General features: G+C 38.5%; 1 protein-coding gene across 1 annotated transcript; it reads right to left on the bottom strand.

The window, feature by feature from the left end:
* Positions 1-377: 377 nt before the first annotated feature.
* LOC577902 (pappalysin-1) lies at positions 378-26,403 on the bottom strand. Its single transcript, XM_030998037.1, has 17 exons — positions 25,872-26,403; positions 17,818-18,700; positions 16,416-16,592; positions 15,658-15,803; positions 14,213-14,515; positions 13,437-13,730; positions 12,786-12,980; positions 12,089-12,356; positions 11,561-11,689; positions 10,859-10,956; positions 9,462-9,661; positions 6,241-6,406; positions 5,466-5,667; positions 3,478-3,649; positions 2,877-3,012; positions 1,973-2,145; positions 378-593 (listed from the first exon to the last, which is right to left on the bottom strand). The coding sequence occupies exons 1-17, from the start codon at positions 26,335-26,337 to the stop codon at positions 378-380; spliced, it is 4,224 nt and encodes a 1,407-aa protein (XP_030853897.1). The 5' UTR covers positions 26,338-26,403.

The raw sequence follows: 26,403 nt of genomic DNA, 5'->3' as shown, positions 1-26,403 counted from the left end.
TTTGATAGCTTGAATTGTTTCATAATGTTATATCAAAACCAACTTGTTTTAACAAATGTTGCCCAGTAGGCATCAAAACAAGTATATACGGTATGTTAATTGATTTCACTGGTGAAAATAAGTCGATTGGAACTATGCTCTTGAAGATTTGTTCACATTCAGTTCTATAAGGTTAAAAAACGGGAAGTACAAATGTGATTTTCTTTACAATATTTCACTGTTATCGGCACGGCTGGTAAATTTGAGAGATCTTGATCAGGGATTTATACCCTTTTACTATGCTCTTGAAGATTTGTTCACATTTAGTTCTATTAAAGTATAAAACAGGGAGTACAAATGAGATTTTCTATGAGTATCGCATGCTGGAGAACGATGCTCTAGGGTGGTGGTCGGTTCAGCTGTCGCACCCACCCGTTCCTCTGGCGTACGTTCTCGATGGCGTCAGGATCGCGGCACTCGCACCCCTCGCCGCAGTTTTCAGGGAAGGTGATGACCTCGCCTGTCGGGGCTGTAGAGGGGCAACAAGCCCCGCTATCCCAAAGACAGTAGGCTCTGTTGTTCCTCCACTCGCATTCGTCATCACCGATGAAATACTAGGGAGATGAGGAAATGGGAAGGGTAACTTTGTTACTTTGTTTCAGTTGAATCAAAATCTTTTGGATTATTACTCTCTGTGAAGCGTCATTGACATAGGAATAATTGCATATACATGCAGTGAAACCAAAGACCATTCACTGGAGACAAGAAAATGGGTAGTAATAGGCAGGTTGTCTTTATGTACATGATCTTTTGGCAAAAAATGTGGTCTTTATGGACAGATGGCCTTTGTAAACAAGTGGTCGCTATTAAATCAGGTTTGACTGTATATCAGTTCATTACTTAAGCTGAATATTCTGCAGTAGCATACGCTATCCAGAAGTTTAACGAATGAAGGTTTGTAGTTTCCCAGGGCAGCGGCAGATCCATATCGTCGCTGTTTTCATGAAGTGACGGTAGTGAAAAAAAAATTGCATTCACTTTGCGTTACGATTTTCCTCACTACCGTCACTTCGTGAAAACAAGGACGATATGATGTTGTATTCACCAGTCTGCGACTCTGATGTTTCTTTTTTCTTTCATAGTAGTTGTTTATACAAGTTGGATTTCCTTGAATTGGTGTGTATATGACACATACTGTTTATACTATGTTCATATCTCAGGAAGATAGGAAACAAACTTCTAAGGATCAAAATAGGAACACTATCCTATGAACATGCTGTATTAATTGATCTGTATTCTCTCTCTCTCTCTCTCTCTCTTTCTCTCTCTCTCTCTCTCTCTCTCTCTCTCTCTCTCTCTCTCTCTCTCTCTCTCTCTCTCTCGAAGACGACTTCAAAGGCCATTAGTTTTATTTTCAGTTAAAGGTCAGAGACAAAAAGTAAGATAATTTGTTATTGCTAATGGACTAGTCAATAAGGATAATAATGACCAATGACACAATAGTGATGTCAGATAGAGAGTGAGGCAGGAAATAGAGGAGAAGAAACAGAATAGTAAGTGGAGTGAGAGGCAGTAATTGGAACAGAGAGAAAAGAGAGAGAGAGAAGATAGAAAGAGAGAGGGAGAAAGAGAGGAAGAGAGAGAGAAAGAAATGGGGAGGTAATCTACATGTATGACCTAAACAGTGGAGGTCACCCTAATGTACTATATTTCACAAGTGACCTTCATACAAAGCTTTGACGGTAGCAGATTCACAGTATCTCGCTCTCTCTCTCTAAGTGCCATATCGATTGACTTTGGCGATCATGCTGTTCCCAAACCCTCGGCTCTTAGCCTTCTCTAATAAAATCACTCCCAGTTCTTTCACTCCTCTCTCTTCTAACAATTTCTGCAGACTGTCAATCCAAAGTATCCTCCTTTTTCCCCTGCTCCTCCTTCCCAAAATTTCCCTGTCAAAGCAAGACTCTCTAGGCCTTCTTTACGTGTATCTCACCTCCAAGCACTTTTCATGGCATACTATCTGGTCTAGGTTGGGGTACCAGACACCCCCTGCAGTGCACAGGATGACCTCATGCCTTCCCAGCAGCCCCCGCTCTCTGTAGGTAGCACCCTCCAGGGCAATCTGGTATGACCGACCCAAACGACATTTAGCCTTGCAGATAGCCCCTGTGAAGAATTGATAAGATCATGAGGTAGAAATTGAGTTATAGAGAGAGAGAGAGAATGCACGTCAATTAATATACAAATAATACACAGCAGTGAGGGCATTAGTAAGAATTACCCACACAAGGTACCTTTGGAATAGGCGATAGCCAAGGGCGTTTGGACTGTTTTAAAGGTACTGAGTGTCCGATCAAAATGATGTGTATTATTTGTTTTATAACACCATCAGGTAGAAATTGAGTTATAGGGGGAGAGAAAGAGAGAGATAATGCACATCAATTAATGCAGAATATTTTATATGCATTTAAACCTGCCATGATGTGACATTTTCCATTTGGTAAGTTCACATCTAAGGTAGAAGTACTGAAATAAGTGAAAGAGAACAAATGGGAATATGCTTGTGTTAACTCACAAATCATGTGAATGAAGAACGAATGGATTTGTGGCATACATTTGCAAAGATTATTTATTGAGTCATGAGGGATGCAATTTAGATCATCCCACAATCTAAAAATTGATCGTCATGCTGGTCTATGGCAATTATATTTGACGGTGATCGTTTCCCGCTTCTTGGAGTGGGTTGAGAACAATCCCAGGAGAAATAAAACAGTGCCTAAAGATACTAAATAAAAAAATGGCAGTGTAGACAGAGCAGAGAAGCAAAAGACAAGAGAAATGAAAATATACAAGGAATGAGAAAAAGGAGAAAGCCTGTATATCTGTTTTTTGATTACCTGCGCCGTGCCCTTGTGGACAGTCAACGATGACATCAGAGGGTGGTAGTGGTTCAGGGCAGGTGATCGATGGATCACACGGGGTGAACTCTTGGTCCCACTCACCGTCTTTGGTGCAGGTTATGGTGCTCGGAACCTGATAATTACAAGTAACAATTGACAATAGCGGTGGTATTACTACACAGAGGTGTTGTGGTCTATTGGATACGTCACCAGCATGTGGATAATAAAGTAATAATAGAGTAATAAACTACTTTGTAGGAACCTTGGAGTTGGACATCATCTGGGGTGCACATTGCAAATGTTGGGATAGGAATAATTGCAGGGTAAACAAAAACTATTATTATCACTATTAAAATCATTGTAAATATAATATTTTATCTTCTTCTTTTTCTTCTTCTTCTTCTTTTTCTTCTTCTTCTTCTTCTTCTTCTTCTTCCTCTTCCTCTTCCTCTTCCTCTTCTTCTCACTATAGTTATTGCTAAAGCAGGTTAAGTATGTATATTACTCTAGAAAGAATAGTTAAGAATGTAAGAGGTATAGGTCTATATACTAGCAAGATAGCCTGCTTTCTTACCACACATTTCTATCAAATATTTACCACATTTTCACCGGGGCAGTACAGTGTACATTGGCTCTTGTAGTTGAAATCGTTGGTGCAGTTGAAGAGTCCGTAGTGGAGCAGGCTAAGTGGCGGGCAGGTCACCTGTTCACATCCGTGCCCAATCCACGTCGCATTCTCGCTGCACTGGTAGCGAGCAACCCGTGATGGTCTACAGTGGTTGGGATAGGATGAGTGAAAAATTAAACTTTTAAAGGAAAGGTATTCTACCGACACTTTTTCAGATTAATGTATTCTGCCATTTACTCGTCGATGAGAGAGCATAAATCAACTTGAAACCAGAAAAGTACATTGGAAAATCATGCTCTCGACTGTGAAACATAACATACTGACGGAAAAGTTCAAAATACATGAATAAAAACGCGCCAATGTTTTGAAAGCTACATCCATAGAACAGCTATATATTTTGTCCTGAGTGGGTTCGTACAGAATACGAACCTTAATGAAATCGTAAGATGGTAAATACAAGCAAACATAATCTGTGAAGTGTTTCAATCTTGTGTGTATCTTAATTTTGCTTTCTAATATTCAACCAGAAAAAGTAGGCACCTTAAATCTAGAGATTCTTAAACTATCTCAAGGCCCTTTAAATAGGAGCTTTATCATGAACAAGCCTTGCTTTTCATTTTGGTTCCTCGCTTTTTGCATTTAATTGAATATGATTGCCTGTCGTATCTCCACTTCTTTCGAAATATTTTATTTAACATTTATCGTACTATAGCCCACTTATGTAAGTTCTGTATCCGTATTGTTTTACTAACCCCTCAATTTTTATGATTCAGAATCTAGATTTTTTTAAATGTAAATGTGGAGCAAATATACTTCAAACTCCAAACTTCCAATACTTAAACTGCATCTATCAAGAATAAATCATATTATCACAATCATTTCCTGGAAAGAAGATAGAAAAAATATTGCAACTTTAGGGGCAACGGTGCAAGTTATATAATTGATAGTTTTCATATTGCTCATCACTCAAGTTCACATATATTTCATATATTTTCCTTAAACAGCCTATAAGTCTTTCATATATTCCATATTTCTTCCTTCTATATTATTTAAGCTATATAAGGTTTTGCTTTTGTATACTTAGTATGAAATTAATATATTGATTTTATTTACTTCACATATTTCATTCAACATTTTTCATAATTATGTATCAAATTTTATAACCGTATACTGTGATTAACTATAAGTTATTTTTGTGTTTATTGATTTTTATATTTTCATTATGCTTCATTGTGGAGCGCCAGGGCTGTCAAATCTGACATATTATACTAGAACCCACAATTTTCACCATTTTCATAATGTCCATATGTCCCTGTGTAACATATCTATATATATAGTTCACACAACTAAGCATTATACAATTTCTATTCATAGGCCATATATGATGATGATTAATCATAGCATTTATACAGCGCCATATATCTGGGTTTTTATAAACAAACGTTCCAAGGCGCAGCTCTTCCGATGAAGTCAATATGTTCACATGGAAGGGTTTTGAGGCATGGTCTGAAGTTAGTGTCCTATAGTATAGAGATATCGACTGCTTTGAGACGCCTTTAGTAAAGCAGTCGATATGTCTTTTATATGCCGAATTTAAACAAAAGTCTTCCAAGAATTCTTTCCTTATTATTTTTTTCAGTAAAGATTGGTTAAAAAATCACAGAAAATCTGAGACACTGTCTTTTAATCTTCGCTGGAAAAATGACTGAAAGTTTCAATCATTTGGAAATCGCAGAAAAAAGCACTATATGGGCATAGGCGGGTATGAGGGCACTTTTCAAAAGACTATTGGCTGGTATATAGGCGGGCATGGCTAAAATCACGACTACAATTTCGACCAATCAGATGGCTAGATTTCTAATGTGAGGTATATAAATTGGCAATACCAGTCTTCTAGAGCTTTTTCTTGCAATAAAATTGAAAGATGAAAATATATACAGAACAACAGTATGACTTACCGGCCCTTCTTATAGACAGACGTGAATCCAGCCTTGCACCTGAATTTACAGGTGCTACCGACATTGTGGCCGTCGCTTCTGCAGTCTTGACTCTGCAGCATGGCGTGGGGCGGGGTGGGAGGGGCATCACACAATACCTGACAAAACGACTGGGCGAGCGAGAATAAGCCGTCTTCCTCACATCGTAGGGTGTTATCCGTGCCTGATTAAAAAGGTGCCATAATATTTCGGTTTTTAAATGATAAGGGGCAGCTGGTATAAAGTGGATAAAATTATCCAGGTTAATTGGCTCAGTTTGTAAAGCATCTGCCTGTCGAACCCAAGATCGTGGGTTCGAATCTAACCAAGGCCTATGCCTGCATTGTGTGTTAACGTACCCCTCCCCCGTTACATAGGCGTCTCCGCTCCCAAATTATGGAATAGCCTACCTCCCATTATCCAAAAGGCTCCATCCCTACACATTTTTAAAAATATATATTATATATAAATTATATTATAAACCAACCTAATCAAATCCTCTAAGCAATTAACATTTTTATGTCTTTGAATTCATTTTGTAGTAATTATATTCCTGTTCGTATTCTTATTATATATTACGAAATATTTTAATTTTGGTGCTGTTGTCCTAGTAGCTCTATTGGGTATAGAAGTTTAACAAAAGGTTGCAAGGACAACAGCACCATGACACCTAGAAACATAGTATTAGGCGCATTACAAATTATCTTATCATAATTATTAGTATGATTATTATACAGGCATGAACCACAAATATTACCTTGTAATTTTGCAGGCGGAATGCATTTAAAGGTGCATTCGCTACCATACCGTGTCCCAGTCGGGCAGGCGGCCGTAGCCAGACTAGGGTCGAGCTGAGGCATCCCACAATCCACCGCCTTACACATAATCGGAGGTCCTTCCCAACTACCGGCAATATTCTGAAGCTTTATTTTTCAGTAAAATTCAATGGAAAAAAAAATAAGTCATTGATATTCAAGTATGAGGAGACGCGATGGCTCAGTGGTTGAGCAGTATTCTTGTAACCGGAAGGTCCCAGGTTCGAAGCCTAGTCGATGGGCTACTTTAATTTGGTAAGACATTAATCCTCATTATAAAGTCTCTCGGAAAAAAATTAAAGCCATCAATTCCCTGGCTACTTAATTTCAATCGTACACCTTTGCTTTCTTAGCCGTCAGGTAAAACAAACTACCAAACTAAACCAAACAAGGTTTTTTTTCAAGATATCCCCTAATGTATGTCCATGGGCCTGGATTTGAGGCCTCATTTCAGAATGTTATTTAAAACGGATTTGAAAAGAGAAATTATCCCGCCTGATATTTTGGGTCTAGCTAGCATTTCCAGTGCACCCTTTTCATAAGAAATTATAATTAAAACTTATATACCTATAAACAGTCTTTATGCATGACACGGAAAGTGCTTTTAAAGGATATATGCCATTATAATTATATTTATCAAAGAGATGTTTATTGCTACGAATAGATTAAAAGTAAAACTTTGAAAAAAGAAGAGACAGTACACTGATATGAGTAAATCAAAACAAGAGATTTATTTAAGCTTTTTAGAAGTTATTTAAGCTTTGCCCCTGACTTTTGAAAACCATTAATGTTGTGTGGGTATGATTTTATTTTTATAAAGGCCAGTATATATATTGCTTTAGGAATATGAGAAAAAAACTTTTCTTACCACAATCGGTTTAGTCGGTCTGTATCCTGACATGCATTGCACCTTACAGGTGTCGCCATCTGCGAGTCCACGGCAAGTCACATTTGCGTTCCGAATACTCGGTTTCTCCGCAACCAGTCTGTTGCATTGATAGTTCATGCACTGCCCCAATTTCGGATTGAAAACCTGATTTCCCTGACACATTGATAACGCTATCGGTTTCAGATAATCAAACGACCGAAGCCGGATACCTGAAATGGCGATTTGCGGTGTGGATAACCATATCTTGATGAATTGTGTGTATGCAAACGGTTTGCTTAGGTCATGACTGATGTCGAAGGAAATCTGGTTCGGATCACAAGTGACCGGGACGTAGTCGGTTCGTTGAATGCGAGATAGTCCTGTCGGATCGAGAAGTTCAACGGATATCCGAGGATGTGATTGGTCAAAATCGAAAGAGCTGACTCCTGCGATGTGGACTATGATGGATGTTGCAATAACCGGATTCTGAAATCCGAGCTAGATATTGGGAGATTTTAAAAAATTGGTAGAATTCATCAAAACTATTATCCGCAACCAAAATTGTCATGTATGCATTTTGAAACAAAAATTCAGTGATATGTCACTATAGTCTGACTTATCAAATCCCTTTTATTCCTTTTTTAAAATAAATAAATCGGATTTTATTTTATACTACAACTAGGCTCCTATGTCGTATCCTGTGCTCAAAAGTAATAATATGAACAATTTCCGCTTGTCAAAGGTCCGTTCGTTTATATACAAACATCTTTTTTTATTATTAACAAACTTTGGATATTAATATTTCTGAATCGTTTTGACTGGATTGCAGTCATGATCATAATAATCCATGTATCTGAATAAGACAAATCATTACAAAAATTCACTTGATTATTTACTCCATCTCATAAAATTGAATGAATATGGAGCAATCTAACCACGTATGCAGTACGTTAATTAAACAGGCGAACAATGCAGCTGAGTTATACAGATTATTATATATTTGAAAACATCACGTTATTGTATTATTCATTCATCTTTATACATTTTTTTTATTTGTAGTCGTTACCTTCAGCCAATATTCTGTTGAATTTTCGCGCCCTTCTCCACACGGATACCATGCATCATCTGACGTTAACTGTTTGATGCACTCCTGAAAAAGAAATCGATAAGATGAGTTTCGTTACTTTGTATCATCTGCTATCGACGGAATACTACTAATACTAGTCTAAATAATGGTAACAATAATAATGATGATGATGTTGATGATGATGATGATAATAATAAACTGTTCTCGTATAGTGCATCACATTAAGATATAACGTCTCTATGTGCTTCCGAAGAAGTTTGGATATTATTATCCAGCTTTATCTCCCAAAGACGTAATCAGCGCACACTGCATTTCAAAAGAATAAATCTTGTCAGGTACTAACACCTGGGTGGAGAGTGGCAGATGTTGATTTCTCCTACTGGAAGGCACACAATGTCCCGCGATTGGAGTCGTATATTAACATGAATACAGTCATATTTTCCTTGGTGGCCACCTCTCTATAAAGACAACCTGTCTACAGTGGTCATCGATATCGACTACCTCTTGAAGGAAACATGTGTTAAAGAACATGTCTAGATAGGCCACCAGAATACAGTGGCCATTTTGTGTGTGTTTTCCGTGATTGGCCTTAAAAGACAGGTTTGACTGTATTCGCAAATTCAAGTAGAAATGCTTTCACATCTACCGCTGATTAAACTTTTTGAAAAATCTGAGTAGAGACGAAATGTGAAGGTTATTATAAAAGCTTAAAGGGATAGTTGAGTTCTGTTGCAGAGGGCGCTACACAAAATAATTTTTTGTGAGATAATGAAAAAGTGAGTGTCAAATTTGAAAGAACATACAATATAAATGACAAAATCATCTTTGTTTGATCAAAATCAATTTGGAGACGGCTGAAATATCCATTAATATAACGAATTCCAATACTTGTATACCACCACAAATATTAAATAATTTGAAAAAGCCGTTGAAAAAACAAAATTGGCATTTTCGTGTTGGTTATATTACGCACAACCAGCCGGCCCATGTATTGTTGTTTTCAATTAAATAATTAATTAACGGTCACCGTATTTTTTTTAAAGTGGAGCTGAATTGGTATGATCGGTCTAAAATTACCTTCATACCAATTTTAGGTTCTAAAAGGGCACTAGAAATGTCATAGATAAGAATAAGAGCAATAACCATGCAGTTTGAAGGCATTTGCGGTCTGAAAACAGAAATCAACTATCCCTTTAAGTTTAACTCACCCTGCCTTCTCTTGGTTGCCCGAGTAGTGGTGTCACGGGGCAATCGGGAGTCTGGTAAATCGGGTTAGCTTTGGCGCTAGTAGCCCACTGGTCCGTGTACCCGAGAGGGGTATGGAACCCACAATCTAACTCACTGGTGGTCCGCTCGAACTCCTCGCACACGCCGTCTCCGAGGTAGCGACGACATCGGCTTGGTTCACCTTCGAGAGAGAAAAAAGATTACCATGAAAATCAATCTATTAATGTCCTATAGCAGTTTCAGAAAATTCCTCAAAACGAGAAATAATGTTTATACACCGAGTTTTTCGATAATTTGAAATGAAGAATAACTCCTCTGATATAGTGAAATGACCTTTTTAAACTAGTCATTCAAAACATCTGAAATGACACAAGCATATTTTTAGGGCTTCCCCTTCTCTAACATAATCTGAAACCTGTATTTTTTTTAAAACATAAATCGAAAGAAATAATTGTTTTCTTTAAAATGAAATCTACTTATAGTCGATCTCCTATAAGTGTTTACAGATCAGGCATTGAAAGTGTAAATTGGCAGGACAATGCTCTGTTTCAATAGGTAATATTGATTGATTAATTCCGTAGACAAAGGAGACCAACTTTAACGGCGCACCCAGACAGAAGCATTCGGCGGCACCACTTTCGTTTTGATGATGTGGATTTGCATCCCACCGCTGCCACCGTTATAAGGAAATAAAGTACAAAAGTGCTAATGTCACATTCGCTCGGCGTCCGGGTTACTGGTTCTAAACAGCAGAGCCTATGCGTGAGGTTCATAGCGAAACCATTTAAGCAATGGGCTGGAGCACGGGCAAAGTCAATGTTTGGCCGATGGTGTGATCACCACGCCATTAATTGTTTAGCACAAACATTGTTTGGAACCAGCAACCTCGACAGCTTTACCAGTATGACGTCACAATTCGGTACTCTATAACAATTTACATGTTGATTCACATATAAAAGTGGCTTTACTACGGTGGCGGTATCATAATACATACCAAATAAATGTTACATCTGGCAAGTTCAGCAAAGAGGATAATTGGACAGAGTAGGACATTATATGGTGCATTTTAATATTTTTATTATAATAATTTAGTTATTTCTTCTCTTTGGGAGTTAAAATGTTCAAGCCAATTACTGTATTATTCTACCTCACATGAAACAATAATGTATGATTTCAAAATGATTAATGCTGACGGAAAGGCCTACCCATTCTTTGAACTCAAAACGTCAAATGGCTAAATTCCAGAAGACCCTCGATAGGTCACTTGTACTCAATGTTACAGCTGAACATGGCTCTCCATTTGCGTATTTACCCAATTGTTATGTTGTTTTTAAAAGAAAATATGTAAATGAATAATTCAAATGGCTCAATTTCCTACCTTCACAAATGAAATGCCTTTCCAGATGGCAGAGTTTGTCGCAACCATCACCATCAATATGGTTGCCATCATCACATTCCTCGCTACTATCCGGAAACCTGCAAAAAGGATTAAAAGATCAATTCTCTGACTTAATCATGTTAATTTTCTCACTTGTTAACCCCCTTTTTTCTCCAAGATGACGGCCTCTTCAAACTACCTAGCTGCTCCGTTATCAGTACTTCCGGTATCGACAATACCAATATACCAGCAAATATATTGGTGGTTTGTTTTTAAATGCAAAAGCATGTGCATGCTCGTATACGCAACCAGAGGACCAACAGCTTTAATTCCTCTCCAAGGGACTTGGTAACAAGGATTACTGCATTACCAAAGGGCACGAGCGCATCGACTTGGTTTCGATCCCGAGACCTCCCGGTTACGAGACCACTGCTTTACCACAGAGCCATCACGTCACACCTCCTCGTGTACATATTCATATGTTGAGAACCATAATGTCGTTCATTCATACCATTTTAAATTAACGTGTGGGCTAACATGTTGTATGTAGCGATTTAACTGCCACAACACTAACCTATTTTGGCTAGACGTTAATCTATATCTGCCGCACTCCACCCAGGTGAGGTAAATGGCTCTTTGGAAGCGTATAGAGACGTTAACGCATGATGTGTTATGCGCTATATAAGAACAGAATATTAATACCTCTCTGTTCTTCCATTGCCGCAGAACGGCTCTCCTCTCTGGTACCTAGCCGGTGGTGACGGGAGACCGCTCAAGGCTCCTGATATGGCATGGATCCGGTACGAATAGTCAACTTCATCTGCTATCCATCTACAGAAAGGATAAGATACAGAATATTTCTTAATCGACTGGTTTGATATAAATTAACGATTTAAAGATATTTGTATTGGAAATAGCTTGTATTTGGTGCCTATTATCGCCGAATACAGTTTTTTTTAAAGAAAAAAATTGGATTCATTACTTTTAAAACTTGGTCGAACGCATATTGCGTGTTGGCATTATTATAACCACGTATTGGGGTCATAGTTATTTTGGAGCATTACTGAGGTTATTAATTCTTTATCAGTAAACATGATAATTTTCAGTTGAAAATATGTTGTCGCGACTTTTTTATGAACATTATGCATCAAAAGTCTTACCCCCAAAAGCTAAGTAAATTAGATATTGTACAGATATATTTTCGCGCAAAATGACATCATCTAAACGAACCTGTCTTCGAACCACGTGTTCTCAACAAAATCATCAACGTCATCGTCGCTTTCGAAGGGAGGGTCCCTAATGACACGATAGCGATGGGGCGTGCACGCTTGGCAGGCGGGTGCGTGCGGGGCGGAGACGACCTGGACGGCGTCGATGATGGTGTATAAGCCGCTGACATCGATCGTGATGCCGACCAGGCGTTTGTCGGTGAAGAGCCGGGACGTGAAAGGGATGTCGCAGTCGACGGAGACGGGGCCGAGCGATTCTTGGGTATTGTCTGGATTTATGAGATGAAACAACAAAAGTCGTAAATTAGAGATATCATTTTCATAAAACAGCATTCGATATTATTCCCTGTATTTCGGCTTGTTTAAAATGGTATAGAATATCATTCGATTTGATCGGTTAGGATAAATGTATCATTATGCTTAATAATCTCCTTACAATGACAGTCCTTTTTCCGCAAATAATTTCATAATATTTGAGGAAATTTAGTATTTATGACAGTTTCGTTTTTTCGTTTTTTAGATAACAATTGTATTTGCTTATTTATGATTCATTGTCAGAAAAATACTTATTGTACATTATATTATTATTGTTATCGAAAAACTGTGTACTTACAATGTACATAAATGCATAGGAAAAATCACATCAAGTGAAATAGAATTATCAAGTTTTCTGTTGACATCTTGCACTTTTTACTTACCATCATACCGAAGTATGACGTCACGGATTGCGTCACGAGAGCGGTGGACATAGCTGACCCAGATGGAGAGTCGAGCTGGAACGACACGGTGCTCGAACTCGAGATCGAGGTGGCAATCGCTGCAAACAGCGCTACCCGACGTGAACGCCATCCAGCCTTGCTGGTTTACATCACATTGCTTTGCATCAGGTGGGCCTGGTGGAAATTGATACAATTAAAAAAATTGTTTACATCTAATTGTGATTCAGATTCAGATTTGGATTATTGATTGATTCGTATTTCACAGACGCAGGAAAATTGCCTCCACTGGCATGACAGACGATATAAAATAACAAATACTATCAATATAACATACATACCTCATATAAAATAATAATAATTACAATTAGATTAATTTATATAGCGCAGCTACATTATACTCTACAGTGCTGTGATGAAAAACAACAGTGCTTATTTACAGACACACAAATAAAAATGATTAAAGATAAATACTCTAAATTACAGAAAGCGAATGAAAAAGGTGAGGGAAGATAAGATCATAAGAGAGAATATAGGGACTCACCATTCTCATGAAACTGGTCATATTATTTAGATACAAAATAGTTAGCTTGAATTTTTCTTTAGAAGGAGTATAAGAAGGTGTATAAATACCTGTCGCTTGCGTCAACCTCCCTTTCTTAGCGGACGTCGCCCTGGACGCGTACTGGACGAAGGCGTTCTCCGCCGTGCACTCGGAGCATCGTGACTCGTTCTCGCCATGGTATCCGCTTAAGGGCGGCAACCAGGCGATCGTCACCCCGCCCTCTGGACCCTCCTCCATGACCCTGGGAGGGAGGGGTACGGTGCCGGGGGTTGGGGAGGGGTCCCAGGAGGGGTACATCAGGTCGATGTAGCAGTGCATGCGGGCAGCCTGCTGAGGGGTGAAGTGACTGGTACATGAGGAATCTAAAAAGGGGGTACAAAATAAAGTAGTGGTAGAAAAGGGGTGCAAAATAAAGGAGTGGTCGAAAACAAGAACTTAATACCATAAAGCTGTCATGTATCATAAAGCAGACAAATCTCGAGAAAATTATATGCGTCTCCACCAAAAACTACTCATAATACATGTCTATTAAGTGGTACCATTTTGTGATTTGGGACTTTTTTAAATTTCTCGATGCAAACCCACCTTTTTGTGTTATGTTTTTCAATTGTATTCCGATTATTTGTGCATCATGTAAAGTGTATTTTGAGAAATGTCTGCAAGTCATACATGTTTAAAGTTAGTCGTTGTTTTAATCATTTTGTAGACGAATCGTATCAACAATAATGGACATCTCTTCGTTTTCGTTTTCTTATATCACTCGTCTTGTCTTTTTTGAAATCACATATATAATTTAAACTGGAAACACATGAAAAATATGAAATTTGTATATGATTTTTTAAACCTGAATAGCTCATGTAATTCCTAAATGGTGTATCAATAAACGCCCTCCATTGTTCGTCGTCTCCGCACGTCCCATCTCGACTCTCCGCCGAAGTAGGATCTCGACAGTGATGGTTTGTCGGCGTCGGGTTGGTGTCCTCGACGAGATCGCCGCTCTCCAGTGAGGCGGCGAGCTCGTAGCACTCGTCGGTGCAGCTCATCTCCGAGACGCCGTGGTGAACGTGGAGCAAGCCGAGCGCGTGGCCCATCTCGTGGATGAGAGAGTTGTTGGTAAGACGATCACCGCCTTGGATGACGACGCCGCCTGGAGAGATTCAAAACAGATTCATTAGCTTGAATTAAATGCGGATAAATTAAGCTCTCCGTAAACTGAACGAGGCTCCTGCGTCCGATTTTCGAAAGGAATGGTAATTATATCATTATATGGAAATCAAAACAAACATCATCTTTCTGATTTAGCTTTTAATACAAGTAAGAATAGACTTACTAACAACCAGAATGCATTTAACTTCCCTAGTCAGAGTAAAAGCCAAATCGGCTCGAAATCGAAGACAATCGCACAACTGGTTTGACATCACTACGATGCTCAGCCGATTCGGCTTTCCTTCTCCAAGGATGCATGAAATCGCTTGAAAATTTAGATTTGAGCAAACATATAATTATGCCGATTCAAATGTTGTATCATTAGTATTTTACATTTCGGACCGCAGTTAGATCGTAGTCAGATCGTAGCAGTGTCGTAGCACAGACCCAGAATTAGAGGGGGCATTGGTTTTAAGGAAGAGGGGAAACGGGTCTCGTTTGTAGCGTATTTTTTTCCATGTTCATTTTCTTAGCTAATCATTTCTCTTTTATACGGGCATACGCCTCCGTAACTAAGCCACTGCATCTAGATTTGTACTTGTAGAAGTTTTTTAAAAATCGTAATCACTGTCAGTTTAATTGTAAGATCAAAACCCGTTCTTCCCTGCTCTGCAAATCTAAAATCTGAAAACAATTTGTTTTGTTTACTTGTTTAATTTGTTTTTGGCAACGAATCACTTGGTTTGACAACATCAAGCAGTGCATGGACTGGACTTTTTTATGAACAGGTCAGAGCAAACTCTCATGATCAAAGATGACGGATGCCAAAAGCTGCCAACCCTATAGCATAGGACGACACCAGATGGATGAATTAATCAGTAATTTTAGTTTGGTCGGTTTATTTGTTTTACCTGACTGCTAAGCAACCATGTGTATGCTTGTAAGTGAGCAACCAGTAGGCCGACGGCTTTAAGTCCTTTCCGAGGGACTAGATAAAGAGAATTAATGCTTTACCAAAAGGCACTAATGCATCGAATTTGTTTCGAAACTGGGCCCTCCCGGTTACTATTTTCTGGTCCGAACATGCTTTAAACATGTTAGTGACAGCCATGTTTGCACACCGTACTGTCTACAACCTCTTACCTTTGACCGAATGAGCGGTGACCTCCCACGGCATCGTCGCAAACCCTTCGATGTCAACGTCGACGAAGTCCACAAAGAAGACATTGAGGGCGTCAGAGTTGTTGAGATGAACGACTGCTTTGAGCTCTTCTGCAGAAATGTAGGACCTGAATGTCACAAAATTACATTAATTTCATTTCCTTAAAAAAAAATGATTGATCGTGGTACAGGGGGTTTCTTGGAATTCATTCGTAAAGCCCTTTTATCCCTCTCAATAAAGGTATTACCGACTAACAAAATATAGTTCAGAGTAATTATAATGCCATATTTCATAAAACTTATTCTTGTATAAGGTGTATAAGAAAAAGCAGTCACAGTAAAAAGAGTGGAGAACAAAATGGGTTAGAGTGGGAATGAAAGGAAGAAAGAGTAGTGAATGTGAGAATGAAAAAGGACGAAGGCGACGGAGGAAGCAAGTCGGGGAGAGGACCCATAGTAATATGCTATCTGTTTTATATTACGAGTACTGCCCCAAGGGAATCGGTTGTGCACGAAAAATGTTACGGAACAGTTGTCTGTGACTATACGTCACAATCTATTTACCAAATTACCAATTTAAGACTCGCATAGATTAAGTGATCTCATCTTTCAAACATTCATAACTCTTTTCTTATAAGTCCGATTTATTTCAAACTTTCGCCAACACGTTCCATTTATGTTTCCGATTTTATGCAAATCAACTTTTTACAAAGGAGGTTTGCCCGACATGTAACCATTACCTGTACGGCGAGGTGGGGTCGGCACAGGAGGGTGAATACGTGGTGTTAATAGGGGTACAACAGTCCCCCTCATCCCAGTCGTGGTATGCCTTGTTACATTCAGGTTGGCACACTCCGTCACCTTTCAGATCATCAGGACATTCGGTTTGCACCTCGTCACAATCGCCACCGTCATAACTGAAAATATAATTGATTATTAAAGGTAAAGACTGGTAGTGGTAAAATTGCGGTTCAAGGGTTTTGGGTGCAAAATATTCATTCAATATTGCTTTCAGAGGTTTAGATGGCAATAATTCAGCCTAAATTCGCAAAAAACAGAAATATATGCCCAAAATAATGTTCAATGTTGAAGTGCATTCGCGATATCCATCCAGGCCGGATCGATAAGATAATTTACCAAATACATCAATTAGTAGGCAGTTTCCCGGAAAAAATTGCATCATCACGTATCAGTCAAAACATATTCTTTCACATAATTGGTAATAAAAGCTTCCATTTCATTTTTTGAGAGAGGGCGTTTCCAAAACTGGTATACCTCAACGCACACTGTACGTTCCTCCCGCGATCCGGTTTTCGAAGAAATGGCAGTTATTTTAGATCTGGAAATCTAAACCAACGCCATCTTTTTTTTAATTCAGGTTCTAAATAATTATAGGAATACTAAAAACAGGAATGTTAGAGCATTTAAGCCTTTAGTCTTAAAAAGAGCCGAATCGGCTTCACATCGTATAGACAATCGTACTACTAGTGTGACGTCACTACGATTATGAGCCGATTTAGCGTTTCCTCCTCCAAGAAAGCTTGAAATCCATTGAAATTTAGATTTTACAAATCATAATATGACTATCCAGATCCTAGTTCATTAACATTATAGAAATTTGAATATTCACATCAAATGTTATAGCAAATTATTCCAAAATCGAATCGTAGTCAGATCGTATAGTTTGCGGTGTCTGGGCTTAAGTATCAGTTATCATCTCTATAACAAAGTGCTTATCAAAGCAGTTTTTATATAGTTTTGGGACTTATACATTAGCGGACTCTGTGTTTGGGACAGGGTCGTTCTATTTTTCATTTAAGATTATTCTAACCATTAAATTTGTAATTGATTATTGTTCACTGTTAGTTTGATATTAAGCCAAAATATGTAATGACGACAAGATTCATGCTCCCTTGGTCGTGTCTCCTGCATATCTTTTATCCTTGACAGCATTTATTTCTATCTAAATTATTATTGCGGGTAATGAAAACGCTTTGCAAAGAATCTATCAACACAGGGAATGTCGCAGAGCATAATAATGCTCTAGATTTTGATCACAGTTTCGAGTCAGTTTGTGTGTTAAATGAGATACAAGAAGACATTTGGAAAGCCCAAATTTGTCAAGATGATCTGATAATTTACCCTGTAATGTGATAGTTGCAGCCCAAGTCGCATCTTCTGTTACCAATCTTATTGTCGCATCCCGCTATGACGAGCCGACTGCGTAACGACGAATTCCTCACTACCGTTATCCCGACGTCACGCCACGTAATGTTATGGGCCCCGTATGCCGCAGACAGAAGCCGATGCTGCATCAGAAGATCAGCCGAACTGACTGTCGGATTGGAGCCGTCGTCTTCGGCTAACACGATCGGACGGAATCGGAGGATCACCGGGCTTCGAAGTTGCGGGTTGTTGATGTAGCTTCGCGCAATTTCGGGGTTATCACAAACGGTGACACCACACTTCGGGGCGGTCACGTGAGGGTAAGATGGATGCCTCTGTATATCAGAGACCACTGTCTCCGGTTCCCTCATCTCGCTTGGACTCCAGTTGACGAGTTCTGAATCAAAGTCTTCGGAGATGACGAACCCAGGTCCTGCGTCTGTTCCGAGAAGCGATGCAGACGTTTTGATGTCTGGGTGCGATCTTATCTCGTCCGAAATCCGAAGATGTCCGATTGCTCCCCGAAACGGCGCCCAGTGCACTCGGCTCCCTCCGAGGCTGAAATCTTTACATCGCTGTGACGCCATGCTGAAAACGTCACCCCGCTGTCCAATGGCAGCACCAACCATGGCGCCATCCAGGTATAGCCTCATCATCCAGCCGTCATAAGACACAGTGACGTGCACCCACGTGTTGGGCTGATAGGGTCGGTGAGATCTGACGGTGGTGTTTTCGATGGAACGATCAGTCTGGAGGCTAAATTTAAACTCGGCTCCACCCATGTTCCACGGAGAAGGAACATCAATGTACAGAGACCATCCCCAGACAATATTGGATGCTTTGCATTTATCCGAAAGTTCTAAAAAGATATACAAAATGAAAGACAGGACAAAAACGTTTAATCTAAAACGAGTTTTTTTTTATGTGAATAAGTGATAACATTTTTAAGAAATCATTTTTTCAATTGGAAATTCAGTCCATTGAGAAATGATTCAATGAAAATTATACATTTATGTTCTGTATTGAGAAATGTTTTAAGATAAAATAATAACAAAATGACGCGCGAATTTAAATTGGTTGGAAAACAGCAATCGACAATTCAGTAAGAAAGATAGTAAAAGACTTATTCACACATTTATCTCACATATACATGTAACAAATAACATCAACAAAACTTAAAACACCAAAACCTCATTAATCTTCTTCATCATTATGCTGATCCTGAACGAAACTGCAGAATCTAGAATCTAAAGGAGCTTGTTAAGAAGACGTTATTCATTAAATAATATTGAATATATCTATAAATCAAGTTTTCATAAACTACTACGGAGGGAGCGTCTAGCCTTTGAGGGGGGCATTTGTGTCATTTGAGGGAGTGGGAAGGGTGCACCGAACGTGCTACGTGAACAAAATGCGAGAGATTTGGTATGTGAATTATTGAGTAATTAAAGTAATATTCAACAGCGTCACGACTATTAAATTCTTTTCACCAAAATGAATCAAGGGAAGGTATGGGAGTGGGTCCTATAGGCTTATTTTCATTAAACTTCACCTTTTCCTTTTTCGTTATACATGTATCTTTCTTTCTTTCTTTTTCCCTTTCTTTATATTTCGTCATTCGTTTCGTTAAATGTGACTATTGAGGTACAACTATTCATAACAGGGGAATGAAATCATTTGTAACATGGCACCCAACAAAGATTTATGCATTAAATTCGATTAAACTACCAAAATGGTCTATTACTGGATTGATTTATTGCAAGTCATCAGCGATGGAAAAAAATGCCTTGCTCGATAACACAATGCTCGTTAGAGATGTAGATTATTAGACGATTAAAGATGAAGTTGAGTTCTGGTCATGCGATTGCATTGTGAAAGAAACGGTGTGGAATCGACCAGAAAAGGTTGATCATCTAGCATATAAGAATTTGGGTGTATTGCAAGGTTCTGGAATCATCAAAATGATAAGAAATTTGGCCAAGTCTTGGTAAAGTTACAAACACTGTACACAGAAAGATGTATATGGGACAACACGAACACGTGGCGTAAAAATCCTACCCCGGATTTTTACGATGTTACATGACATATTTAGAATATGAAGGCATTTGAAGAGCCATGCTTTTCAGGGAACATGTCTTATCTGATGTTCTTCCACACTTGCATAATAAGAATGATAACGCTCACAAATTATTTTTCACCTCTTCCCAGAACTCAACCTTCTCTTTAATTCAGTCGTGCGCGAAAGCTATCAGGCCTTACAGGGCCTTACGAGTTTGGGAAATGGACCAATTTGAGGGGTGAAATATCTCTACTCCGGTGTGACGAAAGAGAATGGGTGGCATTATTGTTGAACTGATTTAACTTAAACCACAATCTTTGTCACACTTAAAGCCATGTGAAACAGAGTGTGGGAAAGCTGCATTAGACCGCCATGCATGGTTAATAGGATACGAAGGGCCAAGTAACCAATAGTCCTCATAGACACTTGTATAGGTAAATCATCGACCATTCAATTAAAAATATTTCCTTTTCTTTTAATTAAAACAACGATAAGGCGAGACCGGTTCTACATTTGATTTATTCTCATTGATTGAAAAAAACCCTCTTAATTGTTAGTGATTTGAAATATTTTGAACTGATATGTGTATCTCCGGAACGAATTTATTTTGAGCTTTTAAGTCACATTTAACAAAAGTTCGCCAGGAGGGCAAGTGAGCCTCGTATATAATCATTCAGATATGAAATTATATATTTTTATTGTTTACTTTGTGAGTTTAACAGAAATAACGAACAATAGAGACTGGCGAATCCAATTACTATGAAGGTGACTTTCTCGTACATTGTTAAAGAAACGAAACGATTTAATATACATTTTTTTCAATTATTTTGAAGGTGACTTTCTCGTTAATTGTTGTCAAAGAACCGAAACGATATAATAAACATTTTTTTTCTTCAAAACTGAAATTATTTTGAAGGTGACTTTCTCGTAAATTTTTAAAAAATCGAAACGATATAATATTTTTTTTCTTCAAATACTGAAATCATTTTGAAGGTGGCTTTCTCGTTCATTGTTGTAGAAGAATCGAAACGATATAATATACATTTTTTGCTACAAAACTAAAATTAAGTTGAAGGTGACTTTCTCGTACATTGTTGTAAAAGAAACGAAACGATACATATATTTTCCTTTTCTTCAATACTGTTGAAGGTGACCTTGTTATACAGATGCCAGAAAAGTGATCTATGAGAGGAGATTGGAATATGTCAATCGTAACGCTTTCAACGTCCATGAAATTGAGTGATTTGTCATCAATCAAGTTGCCTTACACAAATAATTAATACATATACATTTTATATCCCATTCGCCGTTCCTGAAATTCCGTTATAATTAAATGTATTTTTATTCAATCAAATGGATCTACAAGTATTCAACAGAGTAATAATTCAACCACTCCACATTTCATTCCCTAGTTACGAAAAACACAAAAATATCAAATTTACAAGGGGTTCATGAATAATAATTGAGTATAAGTTTGTATGTAAGCAATCATGGGGACCTATGGCTTTAAGTCATATGGGGGAATTTAGTAATAAGTGTTCGTGTCTTCCGAAAGGGAATTAGTTATTGTTTCGGCTAGGTTTGAAAATTTGGTTTATACTTGCGCCCTATTACTCAGCCGCTGGGGAATAGTCGAGCAGTTATGAAGTTTATGATTTGTTTTTGTAAGAAGATATATATGCAGGAAATGTTTTCATTTCTTTTTGAAAAGATAGACAAGATGAATGAAATGCGAATAAGCAAGGCCATCGACTGTGTGTGTGTGCGTGCGTGTGTGTGTGTGGTGTCGTATATCGTAATGTGGTATAGTGGTTCATTCACTTGACTTTCAATCCGAGGAATAAGGGTTCGAATCCCAGTCATGCACTAACGATCTTTGGCAAGACATTAATCCACATTTACCTCTCTAAACCCAGGTGTAAATGGGTATCTGGCAATTGCTGTAGTAATGATAATTGCAGAGCCCTCAGGAAATAACATAATTGTATTATTTTCATTGTTATTATTATTATTATTATCATTGTCGTTTATGTTGTCGGTATTACATTATCTTCTTTCTTTTCAGGTTGACTCCCCTTCCTCCCCTCCTCCCCGCTCTCTCTCTCTCTCTCTCTCTCTCTCGCTTTCTCTCTCTAGTTTTTCTTCCTTTTTCGCCGATTGCCGCCCCCACATATAGATACTCCACTGTTTCCGAGTAAAACACAATGTCTTGGGAAACATGAGAAGAAAAAAAGGTCGAGTGAAAGTTCATCGCACTTTAGGTTAAAAGAAACAAAACTTTATCCCGCTTCGTTCCCAATGCACCACAACTTCAAGGTCAGCGCACTTTTTACCAGTCTCCCTGAAGGTCGTGCTGCTGTCATGTGTTATTGACTTGGATGTCACCGAAGTTGAAATGATAACATAAATAAACCACCTTTTTGCTTTCATTTCTATTTTCATCGTCATGATACATAGTGACAAATGAGACATAATACCAAGAGCGCATGTCATAGGCTATTACGTTTTTAAAGGGAAACCCTACCCTAGTAGAAAATTGCTCTGTATGAAAGCCGATGTTGAAATAAAAACATAAATAAAGCACCACTTTGCTTTCATTTCTATTTTCATCGACATGATACATACATGATTGTAGTGACAAATGAGACATAATACCAAGTGCGCGTGTCATATTATGTTTTTAAAGGGAAACCCTACCCTAGTAGCAAATTGCTCTGTATGAAAGCAGACACATTATAACGAAGCAGCCGGGTGACAGTTTGAATGAAATCGGGGAAAAAAGAAGAAGCTATGAGTGACTGTTTAAGTTGTTATTACTGAAAGCATTGGCCGAATCGGTAATGACAACGTTTCCCTTTGTTCCAACACAAGAAATGACTATATCATGTTGAAAAGTATGACGCAGTCTTTCCTTTTTGTAGAGAACCTATAATAATTATGCTTCTATAATATGCTTCTACACTGTATAATATATTTTGAGTAGTGCCTTAAAGTGACTTGGTAACATTTTCTCAGATTCTGAAACAATATCCTTGATTTAGCACATGCTGCAAATTGCTGATAATTATAAACCTTTAGGTCAGTCAGGATCCCCATGACTTTTACGAGCCGATCGCTTGTCTGATTATCAAGATATTTATGATGAGAACCATTTCTGCCCCATTTCGTGCAGACGGACGATAGAAACAAAAAAGGGATTTTTCTTCCATGCCGTCAATTTTTCACAAAGCTTGACTTCTCCTTGAACTAGATCTGACGATGGACAATACAATTCATAACTAGCAAGGCTAGCGTGCTGTCGCCACAGTAAGTCCTTGGCTGCCATGTTGCCAGGCATAGCGGCATTCAAGTTCAACGCACGGCAGGGAAGCCGGCGACGGCGTTCGGGGTTTTTACCTATTTTTCCTCCAGCGCGCACGTCACGATAACACGTACATTGTTATGATTACAGCTTTAAGAGGGTCCCGCCTGTCTCTTTCCGATTAACCCGCCGCGCTGGTGTCATCTAAAAGGCGTAGCCGACAAAGGTAATCAAGGTGGAATTCGGTGGTGTATTTCGTACCATTTTTGTTTTTCTTGGCATCGCCTATCGGGTTGTGGGCCTTTGTGATGCTACGTGCACCGCCGTTTGCAAAGTGTAAGATGTATTTATTAAAAAAACATAAAAGCATATTTCGTACAATTCAATGAATACTGATCTCGCCCAAAGGGCGTACCTAACGTAAATCTTGGAAGTCCAGGGCCCCCGTTCCATTGAATCTTATGATTGACGCGTGTGGATTAATAACATGCATTGTTCTCCATTCACTCGCAAAATTAGTTATACGATTCACTAAATTTGGCTCTATACATTATTTTGGATCCACTGGACGAAACAGAACCCCACCCCTTGCCATTGAGAAAAGTAGGGAAAGGTGACGAATGATGGCTCATTTTAAACGTCTCAAATACTCTTAAGTCGCAGGGGCGCAAGTCTTGTTAAAAAACTTTCCTAATAATGGCTCCATGTTTTAATAAATTTGTTAGAGGTATATATTTTAAAGTTGTTCAAAAGCACTGAATGCTTTTCTATACAAAAAAAAGAAGAAGAAAAGATTATCCCAACTGGTCTTTTTGTAAAACAGGGCCAGGAGCTTTTTAAGTAAATTTGATTGACTGTGGCATAATAAAACCAGTTTGGAATCTAATTAGATCGATGCTATATCAACATTAACAAAATAGAAATATAACCACAGATCCCACATTACCTTTGATAGTATAATTGAATATGCAGATTAAAACATGTGAGTTACTTGTTTCTTATTTTGAGGTATACTGTGAAATATTTACATTTGTCAATTCAGAGTAAATCCCCCAATTTTCAAAGTTTTTAAGCTAAAATGAGTTCTAACAAGAAAATTGAGTACCAAGTGGCAAAATGAATGATATAGATCTACTAAACATTTTCGTAAATAGAAATTTTACTTGTTATAAACTCATACTTGAAACTGCTTTACTTTCCATAATTATGTATCCATGTTATATGCTGAATTTTAATACGTTTTAGATATCTTGTTATTTGTTAACATTTTTTTCTGACATTCTATCTTGATTCTGATTTTAATCAATAAAAACTGGAAAAAGTATAATTATATTTCTATGAGAGAGACCAAAAATTGAGGTAAATACTGAGGTGGCTATGCATCCTGCCCCTCTGCTACCCCCGTGAAAATGATATTTATGAACCAGTGTTGACATTCCATCTCAGCTATCAAGCTGGCATCAATATTGTGAATGACTGGTAAAAACACTGTCTCCTGAAAATGCGTCATATTAAAGCACCGAACGAGTCAAGGATATTTCAAAGGAGTGAAATTACCTATATTTTTGTTTAATCTAACTTCAGGGCTATTATACGGTATAATACCATTGCTAGACATTCGGCCTGGAATAACGTACTGCATTACCAAAAAAATCAGATGTTTAGTGCTGGATGTATGTGATTAGTAAAAGGAAAATACCTTGAAGTCAATCCTGTATATTAAGGTCACCCAAGGGAAACAGAAAAAGTGGCCACTGTAAGACAGTGGGACTTTTTAGACAGCTTTTATATACTACAAACATTTCACTCTCTCTCTCCCTCTGTCTCTTGGGGTAACAAAATAAATGGCTACTATGAACAGCCTTATAGCGGTCACTGTTAAAAATATAAAGAAAATAAATAAATAAACGTTGCTTATAAAGCGCTTACACAGGTGGACTTTATAGACGATGGCCACTGTGACAGGTTTGACTGTATTTAAAAAAAAAAGAAACAGTTACCATCCGGTCGGACAGATAGTCGCCCTCTTATCATGAACTTTAAAGTTAATTGAAAAGATAAATGACATGGATTTGGTCTTAGATCGGCTTGATGTACTCCCAAAACAAGACAAAGGAGGGAAAAAAACAACATATTCAACCAATTCATGACATTTAAAGTTAATTGAAAAGATAAATGACATGGATTTGGTCTTAGATCGGCTTGATGTACCCCAAAACAAGACAAAGGAGGGAAAAACAACATATTCAACCAATTCATGACATTTAAAGTTAATTGAAAAGATAAATGACATGGATTTGGTCTTAGATCGGCTTGATGTACCCCAAAACAAGACAAAGGAGGGAAAAAACAACATATTCAACCAATTCATGACATTGATCACCAACTCCATCCTTCAGCTGTCATGTTTATCTTTTAGTTTTTTTTTAGATTGTCTTTACTTTTTCCCAACCACGGCTCGATAACCTATGATGTATTTACTGTTTCCTTTCTAAAAGTGAAATTAAAACATGGATAAAAATGTTTTGACTGACATTTCGCTTCGTCTGTGCATATCACATTCCAATTAAAATAGACTTTAACTTTCAAGATAAGGGGGTAGGGTGTGAAGGAGGGGGGGGGGGTCGTAAATGGACAAAAAGACGAGTAACATTGAAATGTTGCACATACCTGCAATAACAGCGGGGCTGGACTGTCCCCCTTCTGGTTTTACCCACAGCTCCATCGTGAAGCGTTGCCTTGGAAACGTGAAGCCAGCATCACTGATCCTCTTATAGAGGAGCAGATCCGATTCTGCGGTGAAGTAAAGCGCTCTACCCAAACCCCCGCCTTCTTCGTATTGAGGGGCGGCGCCGGTGTCCATCCCCCGGGCGTGGCGGGGGTAGCGAGAGTGATCCTCCCGTTGGAGTTTTTCGCTACTGTGGCAGCGGTTCGCGACAGCATCCCTATGTCTCCTCTCATGAGCATCCCCCAAGGACCCGACGTCGTCCTCGACATCGAAGAAGACACGCTCGGGAGCACGACCACCGGTCGCTCCACTAGATGGGTTGACATTGTAAATCAACACAGCGGAAAACATTAATAGATGATACATCGCTATGGAATGCCTTTGGGTAATCCGACTGCCAGCAACCATGGTTTACGGCTATCGTGACCGGTTGGTTATCTTTGTTTATATCTTTCTCTCTCCTTTTCTCTCTCT

Source organism: Strongylocentrotus purpuratus, unplaced genomic scaffold, assembly GCF_000002235.5.
Source record: "Strongylocentrotus purpuratus isolate Spur 01 unplaced genomic scaffold, Spur_5.0 spur5_scaffold_4, whole genome shotgun sequence".
Lineage (NCBI taxonomy): Eukaryota > Metazoa > Echinodermata > Echinoidea > Camarodonta > Strongylocentrotidae > Strongylocentrotus > Strongylocentrotus purpuratus.
The sequence above is the reverse complement of the archived record's forward strand: the minus strand, read 5'-3'. Positions and strand labels throughout refer to the sequence as shown.